At 39.4% G+C, this 16,161-nt stretch overlaps 1 protein-coding gene and 1 pseudogene across 5 annotated transcripts in view; one reads left to right on the top strand and one right to left on the bottom strand.

Moving 5' to 3' along the window:
• The window catches only part of AOPEP (aminopeptidase O (putative)), a 426,177-nt gene that overhangs the window by 294,919 nt on the left and 115,097 nt on the right, over positions 1 to 16,161 (top strand). For all 5 annotated transcript variants that reach the window (XR_005067928.1, XR_005067927.1, XR_005067929.1 and 2 more), the window contains exon 10: positions 12,120 to 12,163. Coding sequence is in view for 2 of the 5 variants with exons in the window: in XM_037056214.1 (XP_036912109.1) it covers positions 12,120 to 12,163 (44 nt within the window). In the remaining 3 variants the exon portion in view is untranslated. The remainder of the gene's footprint in view (positions 1 to 12,119; positions 12,164 to 16,161) is intronic.
• On the bottom strand, positions 11,372 to 11,786 carry LOC118993716 (40S ribosomal protein S20-like; annotated as a pseudogene).

Below are 16,161 nucleotides of genomic sequence, written 5' to 3'. Positions count from 1 at the left end.
TAGTTCCTAAACATATATATGGAAAGGCAACTTGAAAACTGGCTCAGAAGCCATATCCTTGGTTGACCAATTAGATGAAATTCCTACTGCTAAAACCCACTTCTCCCAAGACCCTGAAATGTTAAATGAGTGCATTGTATTTATTGTGTATCTGAGGTTCTGGTTTAAACTTCCTTTAGAATACTTAGTGTTCTCTCCACCAAATCATTCAGTTTTTCTTTCATCTCTTTCAAATAACAGTTTCATGTTTTTGTAAAAGCTTTATTGAGGACTTCCGCCAAGATGGAGGCATAGGTGGAAACACTGTGCCTTCTCCCACAACCAAGTTTGAATAAAACAAAGGTTTAGAGAACAAAGACACAGCCAAAGAACAGAAAATTGAATTATACAGAAGTCCGACAACAACTAACCGTTCAACCTGGACGGTAAGACGGGCAGAGCCAGCAGCGGAGCAGGGTCGGGCAGGAAAGTTCCCCCGACCTAGGCGCGCAAGTAGCCCGGAGTCAGGGTGTGGGGCAGACGGACCGCAGTCGCACATTCGCACACAGTGAGATAGACCACGCAGGCCCCAGGGGGCGACGGCTGACGGCGGTGGCACACTCGAGTGCAGTGGGATGAAATGCCCGGGCCCCAGTGATGGTAGCAGCTGCAGCACCTGTGAGGGCCACGGCAGGAGGCGGCAGACGGGACGCCATTGCTCCTCTTTGACCCCACCCCCACATACAGCATCACAACCCAGCGACTTAGTTGCCCTGCTTTGGTGAACACCTAGGGCTCCAATCCTGCTAGGTAACAGGCACGAACAGCCCAAAAGATGGCGCAAGAAGAACTCAAAGTCCCAGAGCCAATAACTCTAAGCAACCAGCAGATTGCCAGCCTCTCACAAGCCCAATTTAAGACACTGTTTATCAGGATGCTCACAGAACTGGTTGATTATAGTCACAAATTAGAGGAACATATGAAGGCTAAACTAATTGAAATGAAGGGAAATGCACAGGAAACCAATGGTGATGGAAAGGAAACTGGGACTCAAATCAATGGAATTGACCAGAAGGAAGAACAAAACATCCAACCAGAAAGGAATGAAGAAATGAGAATTCAAAAAAATGAGGAGAGGCTTAGGAACCTCCAAGACATCTTTAAGCATTCCAACATCTGGATTATAGGGGTACCAGAAGGGGGAAAGAAACAGCCAGGAGTGGAAAACTTATCTGAACAAATAATAATGGAGAACTTCCCCAGTCTGGCAAAGGAAATAGACTTCCAGGAAATCCAGGAAGCTCAGAGAGTGCCAAAGAAGTTGGACCCAAGAAGGAACACACCAAGGCACATCATAATTGCACTAGCCAAGACTAAAATGAAGGAGAGAATCCTAGAAGCAGCAAGGGATAAGGGGAAAGTCACCTACAAAGGAGTACCCATCAGACTGTCAGCTGATTTCTCAAAAGAGACCTTCCAGGCAAGAAGGGGCTGGAAAGAAGTATTCCAAGTCATGAAATCCAAAGACCTACATCCAAGATTGCTTTATCCAGCAAAACTTTCATTTAGAATGGAAGGGCAGATAAAGTGCTTCTTAGATAAGGTTAAGTTCAAGGAGTTCATCATCACCAAACCCTTATTATATGAAATGCTAAAGGGACTTATCTAGAAAAAGAAGATAAAAAATATGAACAGTGAAAGGACAGCAAACTCACAGTTATTAACAACCACACCTAAAACAAAAGCAAACCAAGAGGACAGCTAGATCAGGAGTGGAGCCATAGAAATGAAGAACACATGGAGGGTTAGCAACAGGGGAGTGGGAGGAGGAGAAGGGGGGAGAAGGTACAGAAAATAGCATAGAGGGTAGGTAGAAAATAGATAGGGGGAGGGCAGGAATAGTAGGGGAAATATAGAATCTAAAGAACTTGAGACACGTGGTTATAAACTAAGGGGGGGAGAATGGTGGGGGAAGGAGTGTGCAGGTGGAGGGGAATGAAGGGGAGGAGTAGAACAACTGTAATGGTATAATCAGTAAAATATATTTAAAAAAATAAAAAATAAATAAAAGCTTTATTGAGATATAATCCACATACCATAACGTTGACCAGTTTAAAGTGTATAAGCCAGTGGTTTAGTTTTTTTTTCAAATATACACAGGGTTGGTTTATGGCCATACCACCCCAAAGGTGCCCAATCTTGTCAAATATACACAAGGTTGTGCCACCATTACCACTGTGTAGTTTCAGAACATTTCTATCACCCTTCAAAGATCCCCTTGTCTGTTAGCAGTTGCTCCTCTTTCCCACCCTCCTCGGCCCCGGCAACCATTGACCTGCTTTCTGTCTCTAGGGATTTGCCTTTTCTGGACATTTCATATAAATCGGGAATAGGGTCATATAATACGGGGGGGGGGGGGCAAAAATAAGTTTACAATTGTGAGTACACAAAACACAACTTATTATTGTGTTATTTATTAGTTACTGTATTATTTTTGTATTACACTGCAAACATACTTTTGCCCACCCGTGTATGTGGAACTTGGTGACTGGCTTGTCATTCAGCATACTGTTGTCAAGGTTCATGTTGTATCATTATCAGTACTTTATTCTTCTTTTTATTTTAATTTTTACTTTTTAAATTGTGATAAAATATAAATAAAATTTACCATTTTACCCATTTTTAAGTATGTACTTCAGTGTTTAAAGTGCATTCAGAGTATTAAGTGCATGTTGTGCAGCTGTTACTACCATGCCCACAGAATGTTTTAATCTTCCCAAATTGAACTTGTATCCATTAAACTGTGATTCCATATTCTTCCCACAGTCCCTGGCAGTCACCCTTCTACTTTCTGTCTCTATGAGTTTGACTACTCTAAGAACCTCATATAAGTGACACCATACATTATTTTCCTTTTCTGTTTGGCTTATTTCGCTTAGCATAGTATCTTCAAGGTTCATCCATCTTGAAGCATGTGTCAGAATTTTTTTCCCTTCTAAGGCTCAATATTTTATTGTATACACACACACACAGACACACACATACACACATCACATTTTCTTTGTCCATTCATCTGTTGATGGATGCTTGGGTTGTTTACACCTTTTGGCTTTTGTGAATAATACTGCTTTGAACATTAGTATTCAAATATCTTCTCAAGTCCCTGCTTTCAATTTTTTTGAGTGCAGACCCAGAAATGGAATTACTAGATTATATGATAATTCGGTTTTTTGAGATATTGCCTTCCTGTTTTCCACATTGGTTGTACAATTTCACGTTCTCACCAGCAATGTACAAGGGTTCCAGTTCCTCCACATCTTCATCAACACTTGTTGTTTTCTATTTTTTTAAAGATTTTGTTTATTTATCTTTAGAGGGGAAGGGAAGGAGAGAGGGAGAGAAATATCAATGTATGGTTGCCTCTCGTGAGTCCCCTGCTGGGAACTGGCCTGCAACCCAGGCATGTGCCCTGAGGGGAATCAAACTGCCGTTGTTTGGTTCACAGGCCCGCACTCAATCCACTGAGCTACACCAGCCAGGGCTGCTTTCTATTTCTTTTATAATAGCCATCCTAGTGAGTATGAAATGGTATCTCGTTGTTTTCAGTTGCCTTTCTCTGATAGCTAATGATGTTGAACACTTTTTCATGTGTTTACTGGCTGTTTGTGTATCTTCTTTGGAGAAATGTTTATTAAGATCATTTGCTGATTTTTTATATTGATTGTCTTTTATTATTTAGTTGTAAGAGTAGTTTATATATTCTAGATTCAAGTCCCTTTTCAGATTATGATTTGCAAATATTTTCTTCATTGCCTAATTGAAAATCATGAAGATGTAATCATAGTTTTATGGTTTTCACTCTTACATTTAGGTCTCTTAACTATATTGAGTTAATTTTTGGATATGGTATGAGTTAGATGGTCCAACTTCATTTTTGTGCATGTGAATTTCCAGTTGTCTCATGACCATTTGTTGAAAAGACTATTCTTTCCCTCCGTGAATTACCCTTATTGAAAATCAATTTACCATAAATGTAAGAGTTTATATCCAGATTCTCAGTTTTATTCCATATTTATTTCCTTATGCCAGTACCACAGGAAGTTTGGAAATTGCTGCCTTTTTAGCTGACACGTACTCATTTTTTTTAAACTTAAAGAAATAAAGGAAAGTACAAAGAACAATGTAAATTATCATTCAAAACTTCACCACCCATAAATACCTAAAATTAATATTGGGTGAATGCCACTCTGTCTTTTTCCTTCTCTTTGTAAGTACATATGATATATATACATGTATTTGTGTCTCTGTGTATATAGTATATGTGTGTATACACATATGTAGGTACAAAGATATATTTAGAAGTAAGTTTATAAAAATATAATTATATTATATTAGCTTTTAATAAAATGTTTTAAATTTTATTTTACTTAAATTTAATAAATGAAAAAGAAAATAAAGTGAATATAAAGGGCTTTCTTGAACTTCATATAAATCTAAGAGATATTGTTTCCTAAAATATCCTTCTATGGTTAAAAAACGCAATTGCAAAGCAATCTTTAGAGATTAAAGTTTTTTTTCTTTAGCTATATATTCTAATTTTAGATTGCATGATTCACTTTTGTAAAAGATAATGAAATTAGCAATTATGTACTTCTACTACTTTCCCCACAATTCTAAATTTTCATTAGTTAATATTTGCATAGTTTAGGTTGAGATTAATTATAGTATATACTGTAACCACAGTTTTCACAGTTGTAGAGTCTTAGCTCTGCCTGTATTTAAAGGATTTCAGTATTCACCATAGTCAGTTTACCGTACTTCTATACTCTTGAATTTTTTTATTTTCATTCAACTTTTTGTTGGCTGAATTTTGTTATCAAATTGGTGTTTAACTTGCGGGTTCACTGTTTCTGTGATGTCTGAGTTCTTATGTGCTTGAGAATGTTTGCTTGTTGCCTTTATATTTGATTTATAAACTGGCTGGGCATAATATTCTTGGGTTGCATTTTCATTTCCTTGGAACTTTGTGGATATTGCTCAGCTGCCTTTGGGCGTAAATACTGCTCCTGAAAATTTGAAGTCAGCTTACTTTTCCCTCTATACATATCACTCAGATGACAGGAGAATTCTTTCATTATCTTTGACATTTAATTGCAGATAAAAATAATTTTAAAAATATCTTGGTGTCCATGAGTCTATATCATTGTTTTTCCTATAAAACAGTCTATAATTCTTGGTTATAGCTTGTATTTTTCCTTCTTTCACTGAAATTGTCTTAATTACATCTTTGAACACATTCTCTTTTATTTTTCTCTTGCAGGTGACCAGTTATCCATATGTTGTATTAACCTTTGTCCTGCGTACTTGTTATTTTCTAATTGCTTTTGTCTTTTTATTCTTCATGGCATGTATTTATCTCAAGCAACATTATTATTTTTATTATAACATTATTATTTTTTCTTTAATGTCTGTTCTTTGCTGTTTCTATTTTATTAATGTCCTACATTGGCATTATTTTTGTCCTTAATTTATTTTCTTTGCTTTGCAATCTCATTTTTTATTTCATTTTGTTGCTTTGTGATCTTGTCTTTAAGCTTTCATTTCACTGAATGTATGCTGTTATTATGATCTTATGTTAATTTGTTTTATAGTGTAATGCATTCATGGAGAATTGTTTTCTGCTTCTTGGACTATATTTTCTTCAAGACTGGATTCTTTTTCTTTATGTTGTGCTTTTTATTTCTGCCTCTCTTTTTATTTCTGCCATACTTCTTGCTCATCCTTATCATCAGTAACACTGTTTTGACCTTTTATTTATGCTCATATGTATTGGAATATTATCCTTGGTTTCTCTCCCAACTCTTCTTAGACATGTCTTTCTTCCTTTCTAAGCTGCAGTTTGAAGTTTGGATTTTCTGCATGGAGGGGGCCCAGGGAAAGAGCTCCAGGGAGCTGTATACAGCCTTTGTTTCAAGAATTTGGCTTCTTTAACTCAAAATTTTGTTAAATGTACCCAGTCAAGATTCACTTTACCTAATTTGGATGCAGCTTATTTCCACTACAGCTGCTTCCTCAATTAATACTGTTCCAGTGATTCAGATTGGAGCCCTAGAACCTACACAGTTCAGTGGAGTATCATCCTCAGTTGTTTATTTCCCAACTACTACTCATCTTTTTCCAGCAAACATTTCCAGCCTCTCCCAGGTGAAAAAGAAAGGAAAGATAAAGATATTCCCGTTTCTTTCCAAATGTGTGGGCGGTGTGTGGGAGAATTTTCGGGGTTTGGACAATTCACCAGTCCCATTACTGCTAATCATGAGGTTGGAAATGGTGCAGAAGACAGGTTGGGAGCTGTATTGGCTTCTTACACCTCTTTCCTTAGTTGCCTCTTTTAAATTCATACCACAAGGATATACTTCTTTCCTGGTTTAAAAGATGCTGGTGACGTTTTTGTTGATTTTTTAAGTGGATTGTGTTTTTGTTTATATTGCTAATTAATTTTATTTATAGTATTAATAATACTTATGAGGAAGGCTATGGACCAGTTTCTTTACTCAGAAGTCCCTCAATTTCTTTTTTACTTCTTGACTTTCACCCAAGATAGAGGCATAGGTAGACACACTATACCTCCTCGCACAACCAAAAGAAAGATGACAACAATTTAAAAACAAAAAAGAACCAGAACTGACAGAAAATCGAACTGTATGGAAATCAGACAACCAAGTAGTTAAAGAACACACACTCATCTAGACCAGTAGTGGGGGCAGAGACGGGCACGTAGAGAGGACTCGTGGCAAGGCTGCAGCTGGCGAACCCAGTGAGGTGGCGCTGGTGGAGTGGGCAGTCCTACATTCCTATGCAGATAAACTGGGAGAACAACTGGGGAGCGAGGCCAACTGCACAACTCAGGGCCCCAGCTTGGGGAAGTAAAGCCCCAAACCTCTGATTGAAAACACCTTTGGGTGTTGAGGCAGCAGCAGGAGAAATTCTTACCCTGACAGGAAAGTTTGTGGGAGAGACCCACAGGGTCCCAGAGTGTATACAAACCCACCCACATGGGAATCAGCACCAGAAGGGCCCAGTTTGCTTGTAGGAAGTGGGGGGAGTGACTGAAATCTGGCAGAGAGCAGAGCAAGTGCCATTGTTCCCTCTCAGACCCCTTCCCCATATACAGTGTCACAACACAGTAACAATAGTGACATGGGTTACCCCTCCCTGGTGAGCACCTAAGGTTCTACCCCTCACTACGTGGCAGGCGTGTCAAGACAAAAAAGTGGTCCCAATGAAAGAACAGATCAAAGCTCCAGAAAAAAATCCAACTAAGAGGCAAAGAGATAGCCAAACTTTCACATGCACAATTCAAAACAATAGTAATTAGGATGCTCACAGAAGTGGTTGAATTTGGTTGCAAATTAGATGAAAAAATAAAGGCTATGCTAAGTGAAATAAAGGAAAATGTACTGGGAACCAATAGTGATGGGAAGAAAACTGGGACTCAAATCAATGGTGTGGACCAGAAGGAAGAAAGAAACATTTAACCAGAACAAAATGAAGAAACAAGAATTTTTTAAAATGAGGAGAGGCTTAGCAACCTCCAGGACATCTTTAAACACTCCAACACCTGAATTGTAGGGTACCAGCAGGAGAAAAGGAAGAGCAACAAGGGGAAAACTTATCTGAACAAATAATAAAGGAGAACTTCCCCAATCTGACAAAGGAAATAGACTTCCAGGAAGCTCAGAGAGTCCCAAAGAAGTTGGACCCCAGGAGGAACACACTAAGGCAAATCATAATTACATTAGCCAAGATTAAAATGAAGGAGAGAATCCTAGAAGCAGCAAGAGATAAGGGGACAGCCACCTACAAAGGAGTACCCATCAGACTGTCAGTGGATTTCTCAAAAGAGACCTTACAGGCAAGAAGGGGCTGGCAAGAAGTATTCCAAGTCATGAAAGGCAAGGACATACATCCAAGATTGCTCAATCCAGCAAAGCTTTCATTTAGAATGGAAGGGCAGATAAAGTGCTTCTCAGATAAGGTCAAGTTCAAGGAGTTCATCATCACCAAGCCCTTAGTATATGAAATGTTAAAGGGATTTATCTAAGAAAAAGAAGATAAAAAATATGAACAGTAAAATGACAGCAAACTCACCATTATTAACAACCATACCTAAAACAAAACAAAAGCACACTAAGCAAACTACTAGAACAGGAACAGAATCACAGAAATGGAGATCACATGGAGAGTTATTAACAGGGGAGTGGGAGGAGGAGGGAGGGGGGAACGTACAGAGAATAAGTACCATAAATGGTAGATAGAATATAGGAGGAGGGTAAGAACAGCATAGGAAATATAGAATCCAAAGAACTTAAATATATGACTCAGCGACATGAACTAAAGCAGGGGAATGTGGGCGGGAGAGGGTGTACAGGTCTAAGGGGAGTGGGGGGGATGGGATAACTGTAATAGCATAATCAACAAAATATATTTAAAAAATAAAATAAAACTTCTTGCCCTGGCTGGTGTAGCTCAGTGGATTGAGCACGGGCCTGCGAACCAGAGGATCGCGGTTCGATTCCCAGTCAGGGCACATGCCTGGGTTGCAGGCCAGTTCCCGGCAGGGGACACACGATACATTGTGTGTCCTTGGCAGAGGCAACCATACATTGATATTTCTCTCCCTCTCTCCTTCCCTTCCCCTCTAAAGATAAATAAATAAAATATTTTAAAAAAAAAAACTTCTTAATTTTTTTCCCTTCCAAACACCCTACCTGTACAGGATTTCTGTATCATCATCTTTTCAGCCTTAATTAAAACTGCTTTCTTGAGCTTGACCATAACTTCTTTCTTCTCAGTTCTTACCCTGCCAACACTCTACTTGCTTCAACATTTTGATTATTTGTTTTGTATGTCTTTTCTCCCTCCCCATAACCAGGATAATTATTCAGAAACATCTGTCAGAAATGCTTATACTGTGTTATTATGAAGTGAATGCCAGTTCATCCAGTAGAATCTACATGAACCAACTTTTCATTGACTACTTTCAGCAGGACTAAAAAATGACCCAAATAGCCATGTGCCAAAATCAATATAGTTTTCTTCTAATCATAAAGCTTAATTTAACCTGGTTAACAAATAGACTATTAGGAGATTCAGAAATGAAAACAAAAATTCTTAAAGAAAGTATTTTTTAATGATGTTCTGCTATGGAGAGTGGGGAAAAGCTTCTATGATGAGTCCCACTGCATGGGGTACATGCAAATTTACAATAAAAAAAAAAAAGAAAGAGAGAGAGAGAGAGAGAATGAGAATGGATGGAAGAAAGGAAGGAATGGGAAAACCAGCATTTTAAGGTTAAAAATTAGGTCTGTGAAAGGAGTAAGTAGGGTCCTATAAAGAAAGATGCAATTGTAACTGGAAGATGCAAAAGGGCGGAGTTAAAGTTAACTCTGCATACCCTGCTTCTCATGCAATTAAATTCTCCCCCTTGTCATTGGGTTGATGTAATTCCCCTCCTACCATAATTGAGTGTAAATTGCTGTACAAATGTGGGATAAGTTGATATGGGCTCTAAGGAGATAATGAAGTGAAATTAGTAAGAAACTATACTTACAGTACTTGGGTTTTTTTAAGAAGCAAGAATATTGCCATTCAGCTAATAAAATACCCACAAAATAATTTATTAATAAATCAATTGTGATAAATTAATAGCTAACTTAAAAAAATTACAACATAATTACTAAAACAAAAAGAATGACTTTAAGAAGCTAAAGCAAAAATAAGTCTTCACATTCTAAATATTGTTCTTGTTTCCTGGGTTATTTTTCTCCCTATACTGTATCCACTGCAGGTGCAAGGAAGGACTTCAGATGTGAGGCATTATTCTATTTGGGGTTGTCCCCTCTCATTTTGACTGCAGGATCCATGCTTTTAATATTAGTTGGTATTCTTAGTATCACTTATTTTGGGTGAAGTAGCAATAAATGAGTAAAGTATGATAAGGAAAATAGAGGTTGCAAAAAATAAAAATTTCATTATTGCCCTTAATAAGGACACTTTGCCTTTGGAAGAAATAGACCTTAAGCACCCAAAATGTGTGGAAAGTGATGATTGGCTTCACCAGTGTAGTGATGGCTATGCTCGTGCAATGATAGAAAAAGAACACCTTGTCATACAAATTGTTTGCAGATTTCCACTCCTCTGTGATTCCATCTGTTTGTAATCTGAAGCTCCTCCTGCTGCTTCCATTTCACACTCTGAGTTAAATGAGTCTCATCAGAGCCCACTCAGCCCCTCGATTCCCAGACTTGGCTCTGGGGTAGGAGGTGTGTTCATTTGGCAGTGTCATAGTTGGTCATCTGCTCTCTCCTGAAAGGACCTGTTTTGAAAGATTTTCTATTTATTAAAAGAAAAACTTCAAGTGTAGATCCCAAGAAAGTTAAATGTTGTTCTTGTTTGTTTCATGTTGTATATTGTTTGAAAATATGTCTTATCAAATCTTCAGATGACAGGGTTAACACCAATTTAGCGAATAAAAATGCTCAATACCCAGTTAAATTTGAATTTCAGATAAACAACAAATATTTTTTTAGTGGTAAGTACGCCCCCAATTTAACTGGGTGCCCTACATTTTACCTGAGAAACCTAGTTGAGGCAAATCAAGATTCCAGAGTTAGATGGACGGAAAAGATTGGTCACAATGTTCAAGGAACAAATTCAATATAAATGTGATTTTTGAATATTCATATGTAGATTTTTAAGGCCATATGGTTTTTCAGTTATGTTTTAAAAGAGTCCTTGTCTTTTAGAGACATTTACTGAAACATTGTTTGATGAAATTATGTAATGTTTGGGATTCACTTGTAAGTAATACAAGAAGCCGATAAGTGGATGGAGAGACTGGCTATAATGAACATTAATTACACTCTATTGTCTACTTTTGAATCTGTTTGAAATTTTCCATAGTAAAAGAAGCAATGGGTATGTGCAAGTCATGTCTTTAGGTTTAAAATATCTATCATTGAAGCGTCCTAAATGTCAGAGAGTCGTGGGCTTGCACAGTGGCACTGAGAGAGGCTGCAGATGGAGGCAGGGCACAGTGCACCATTTTGGCATTGTATCATCTTTGTTCCTCCACGGGAATACTAATCATCTTGATGTTTGTCTTTATCTTTCCTGAGCAATGCAAGAAAGTTGCAAGTTAGTGGTTAACTTCTCAGTTTGAGGTTGTTCATTATATAGCAGTATATCTAGGGAAAGCTCATGAAGAGGAGAACTGGTTCAGTAGAGAGGGACAGTGCTGTGTGCCTATAGCCTGTGTTTCGAGAATAGTTAAAACAGAAAATCAAATAAACCGTTGGTTTGGGTTAAAATAACAAGCATTACATTTTTTATTTTATTTGTGGTTTGTTTTTTTAACAACTGACAGTCGATTTATTGAAAAGATTGATTTAGTCATCGGCAATGGTGACTTCAACCTCAACTCCTGGCTCAATACTGACGGAAGTAATCTGCTTAACAGTCTCAGTGGGACTGTGCAAGTCAATGAGTCGCTTGTGGATCTGCATCTGAAATTGACCCCAAGCCTTGAACCCTCCCTGCAGGGAGTTTTACTTGGAGTGATTCTCAGAGTCTTGGTAGGCGTCTGAACTGGTCCTTTCACTCTGAGGTTCTTTTCCTTTGCACCTCTGACCAAGTCAGCACACACCTTCTCCAAAGACTTTATGTTCCTGCTGGCTAGTAGTTCTAATTCAGTGAATTGCCATCTCTGGTTCCACGGGTGTCTTTCTGGTACCTGTAAAAGCCATTGTGGCGGCACTGCTTCCTGACCAACTTGTTCCTGGTTGGAGGCGCACAGCAGTGAGCAGGGAGCAGAAGCGGGCTGAACAGCGATGAGCCGCAGCTGCCACTGCAACTTCCTAAAAAGGTTGTTTTTGGTTTTTACAAAAGAAATTTCTTAAACTGATTGGATTGAAGCCTCGGTAAATTAGCAAATTGCTATGTAGTCTAATAATTCCGTTTGGGCCAAGCTTCTCCAGCAGGTAGCTGTCAACAGCTGGGAATACTCTGTCTCTGGCATGACTCCTGGCAGTTACTCATCAAAGGACATCTTTAATGGTTTGCTTTTTTTCTCATTCCAGGATTTCCTTCAAATGTTGTTGGAGAACATCCCAGAAGAAAAAAGGTAAGGGCCAGTTTAGGAATTAAGAGCCTAGTTTCACTTTTATGTTTAAAATGACCCTGCCATTGTTTGGCTTATTAAACCAAGAAAGTTCAATCTTCTTCTCTTAATAGAGGCAGGGACCTGGCCCAGCCAGCAGGAGACCTAGGAAGATCAACCAAACTTAGAAAGGGGCCCACGTGGATACTGGACGTGGGCACAGCAGGGAGGCCGGAGTCAGGAGCCCCCAAAGTGGTACATTAGGCAAGCCAAAGACACTGTTGTGACCTCAGCTGCTGTGGAAAAGAATGGAAGAGAGGAAAATTGTAAAAGTTAGGGTGGCTGTAGTTAACATGACTTAATATAAGGAAACACAGTAAGTTTTATTGAAGGTGAAAATACTGTGTAATAATGAGTGTGGCATCTGAAGTCAGGCTCTTCACGGTTCTAACCCCGGCTCTACCCCTTCCCATCTATACAACATTTGGAGCAGGTCACTTCATCCCTCCAAATTCCAATTTTCACAGAGCATTAAATGGGATAATACATGTGAAAAGTAGGTACTTAATTTCCAATTGGTATAATTACAACAATAATCAGCTTCTGTGCTTTAGGCATATATTCGGGACTATCTACAGGAGATCCATTTGATCTTCATTACAGTGTTTTCTTTTTCTTCATCATCATCATCATTATCATCATTGTCGTCATCATGGTTATGATAAGCCAACACTTTTTCAGAGGTTACTATAAACAGGCACTCAGTTAATCCTCTAAACAATGCTATCTGGTATGTTGTGTTTTTATCCCTGTTTTACCACTAAGAGAACTGAGGTACTGAGGGGCTGAGTAAGCAACCAGTGCTGTCAGAGCTGTGTGTGGCAGGGCTGGGATTTGTACTGGGTAGCCCGGCTCTGGACCCTCTGCTCTTAGCCACAATGTTCCACAAGGTTCAGTAACTTTCTAAGATCCCTTAGTTAGCAAGGGAGCCAGTGCAGATTGGAATGAGGTCTGTCTGGCTCTCACCCATGCTCTTTGCTATGTGAGCTCACTCTGCAAAGAAAGATCCTCTTCTTTGGAGGTGTCCAGTGTTAGTCTGGCTAACCGCCCACAAGGGTTCATCAAAGTCTGTATTAGATTCATTCCGACCTTTCCTTCTAATTTCCTATCTTAATTTAGGTACTGAAAGTGAATACCCTGGAACATAATTTTTAATAGTAAAATTGGTATTCCAATGTTAAAGAGGGCATCTTGAGAAATTAAACATTACTCTCCTTTCTGTCCCACAGTGTTAGCCATATTTTTATGCTTGAGCAGATTTCCAACTGTGGAACTCTGTGGAACTGTTTAAAGCAGACATTGATTTAGATCCATGCAAGGCCAGACACTTCTGTGTTGATGAGCCTGTCTTGTAGGCAGCCTGATTCAGGGGTCTTACAGGTAAGGTGTCAGGTTTATGCTACTGGAAGATGAAGATAAATTTAGGAGGTTGGAGGAATCAAGGGGCCATGAAGATGTAGAGATTTTTTCTTCATCTTCCACCTTCTACCTCCAGTTCTTGGTTCAATCGTTAGAAAGGTTATTGTTCGGCTTAAAAAAAAAATCAAATGGGAGCACGCACATAAAGCAAATTGGAGCATCATACAGAATTAACATAACCATATTATTTGTCAACTTCCTTAATTTCTACCTTTTTCTGTGCATGCCTTTGATGCTAAAGGAAGCCTTACCCATGGAGATTGCATGGGGCTCTAGTCACTGGCCCAGATACATAGCCTTCTAAGATGACTCAGAGGAAGTATGACTTGTTTTGGAAGGTCTGAAATGTTTCAGATTTACTATCTTTTCTTTTCAAAGAGAAATACAGATTTTCATCATGCAAAAATCACTTCAGATGTGATTATCATTCCTAAGGTTTAGGAATGATAGTTTACTTGTAAACCGTTAACAATGGTTTACTTGTACAATTTTCCTTCTATTTTGTACCTTCCCTGGAATAATTTTTCAGGTCCTGTAATAGAACGGAAGGCTTTCCTTAGGAACTAATGCAGAAGAAAAAAAAGGAAGAAGAAAACTAATAGAAATTGTGTAATTATCTCTTGTTACTAAAAGTGTGTTTCTGAGTAATGACTGTGCACTTTTTCAGAAATTCTCGGGGCACAAATATAGTAGTTTTCATGGAAGTGACAAATGGAATTTTAGTTTCGGAAGTCTTCTTTCTTTTTATCCCTTCCTAATATGGTTATGGAGTTCATTTGGATGGCCCTGAGCCCTCTCGTTCCAGGGAACCTGGGTTTTACCTTTGTGAATATTTATTGAGGTGACACACTGTGGACCCACCCAAAGACATTTGTTGTGATTGTGGATGAGCAGCATCTCTGTGTAAAGGTGGCCGGCGACCACCAACCTTCTTCCCCAGTGAGAAGATACTACTCCCAGTTAGGATCATGTTTAGGCTACCAGGTTTAAGGTGCCCTTTAAAAATTCTCCTTAGTCTGGCCATTGTGGCTCAGTTGGTTGGAGCGTTGTTTTGTAGCTAAAGAGTTGTGGGTTTAATTCTTGGTCAGGGCACGTACCTAGGTTGTGAGTTAACCCCAGGTCCGTATATGCGCATGTGTGACTCCCAGTTGGATGTGTGCAACCCCTAAAATGGACACACATGATTCCGGCTAGATGCAGATCCATGGCCCAGGTGGATATGGGAGGCAAGCAATCAGTGCATCTCTCTTGCATCAGTGTTTCTCTCTCTCCCTTCTTCTCTCTAAAAGCAATGAAGAAAATGCCCTCAAATGAGGATTAAAAAATAAAAATAAAATTAAAAGTTCTCCTTAAAAAGGAAGACAACTTCATAACTACAGTGAACCTGTTTCAGCAAATGTACTGGAATATTTTTTGAAACTCAAACATCTTTCCTGCTAACTACTCTCTGAATGTAATTCAACTATTGAAACAGACTGTTTGCCCTTTTACCTATGCAGCATATTGTATCAATTTTATCTAGGTCTCCAAAAGCCCACACCTATCCCTAGAACATCTAATCTTTGACTCTTTTGCAAAATGATCCTTAGGCACATCCGTTAGGCAAGTGGGCCGTTCTGAACAGGGCAAGGTTTTTCAGATTCGACCAGCCAGTCAGTGTTCAGGGGCTGACATCCTCCATCACACTGCTTTTGCATTGTTCTGTTGCTTCAATTAATTTAACATTCTCTATTGAGCACCTCCCATTCCAGGCTTTAGGCTGGACAATGGGGAACAGAGGGAATTAATTCCATACCTAGTCCCCAGGAAGCTTCTAGTTGACTGCTGAAGACATACATGAAACATACATTGTGACTCAATGTAGGAAGTGCTCTGGGTAGCTTCACAGTCCTGGGTATACAGAGAAGGGCCTCATCAGTCCTAGCCTCCAGTCTTCAGGTAAAGAAATACCACCGAAGGTTTTAAGTAGAGGAGTCCCATCAGCAGGTAGGGAGGGTACACTGGGGTGGGAGCAGGATGGAAGATAGATGGGGGTGGGAAGAAAGAGAAGTTAGGAGACCAATTTGAAACCAGTACAGCAGTTCAGTCAACAGGTCTAGAGCTGGAACCAGGGCAGGAATGGTGGTCGTGGCCCTGGGATTGAAGAGTAATGAGCAATCTGAGAGATTCCAGAGACAAGACTTGGGTGATGGGAGATGAACTTTGAATGGAGGAATCCAGCATGAGTCTGGCCTTTTCTGCTGATCACTCAGCTACTCTGAAGTTGCACTGGAAGTATAGGGGCCCTTGTTTTATCTGGGGAGCTGGTGTGTTGCAGCAGGAGCAAGAGGGACAGTATTTGAAAGTGGAAGCAGGGAGATGAGGAATTGCACTTTAGACATTGCCAGTGAGAGGCTTCTCCTTAAATGCTGATGTTTAAGAGACAAAGAGAAGTAAAAGCTGGCAGTGCTCGGAGGGAAATCCAGACAAATCCTGGGCCCTGGCCTGCCATAGAAGAGAACACCCTGCGGAGGTCCTTACCCAATGTACCCTGCCACCGATGT

Source organism: Sturnira hondurensis, unplaced genomic scaffold, assembly GCF_014824575.4.
Source record: "Sturnira hondurensis isolate 20B ecotype Veracruz unplaced genomic scaffold, ASM1482457v3 Scaffold0008860, whole genome shotgun sequence".
In the NCBI taxonomy this organism is placed as follows: Eukaryota; Metazoa; Chordata; class Mammalia; order Chiroptera; family Phyllostomidae; genus Sturnira; species Sturnira hondurensis.
The sequence above is the reverse complement of the archived record's forward strand: the minus strand, read 5'-3'. Positions and strand labels throughout refer to the sequence as shown.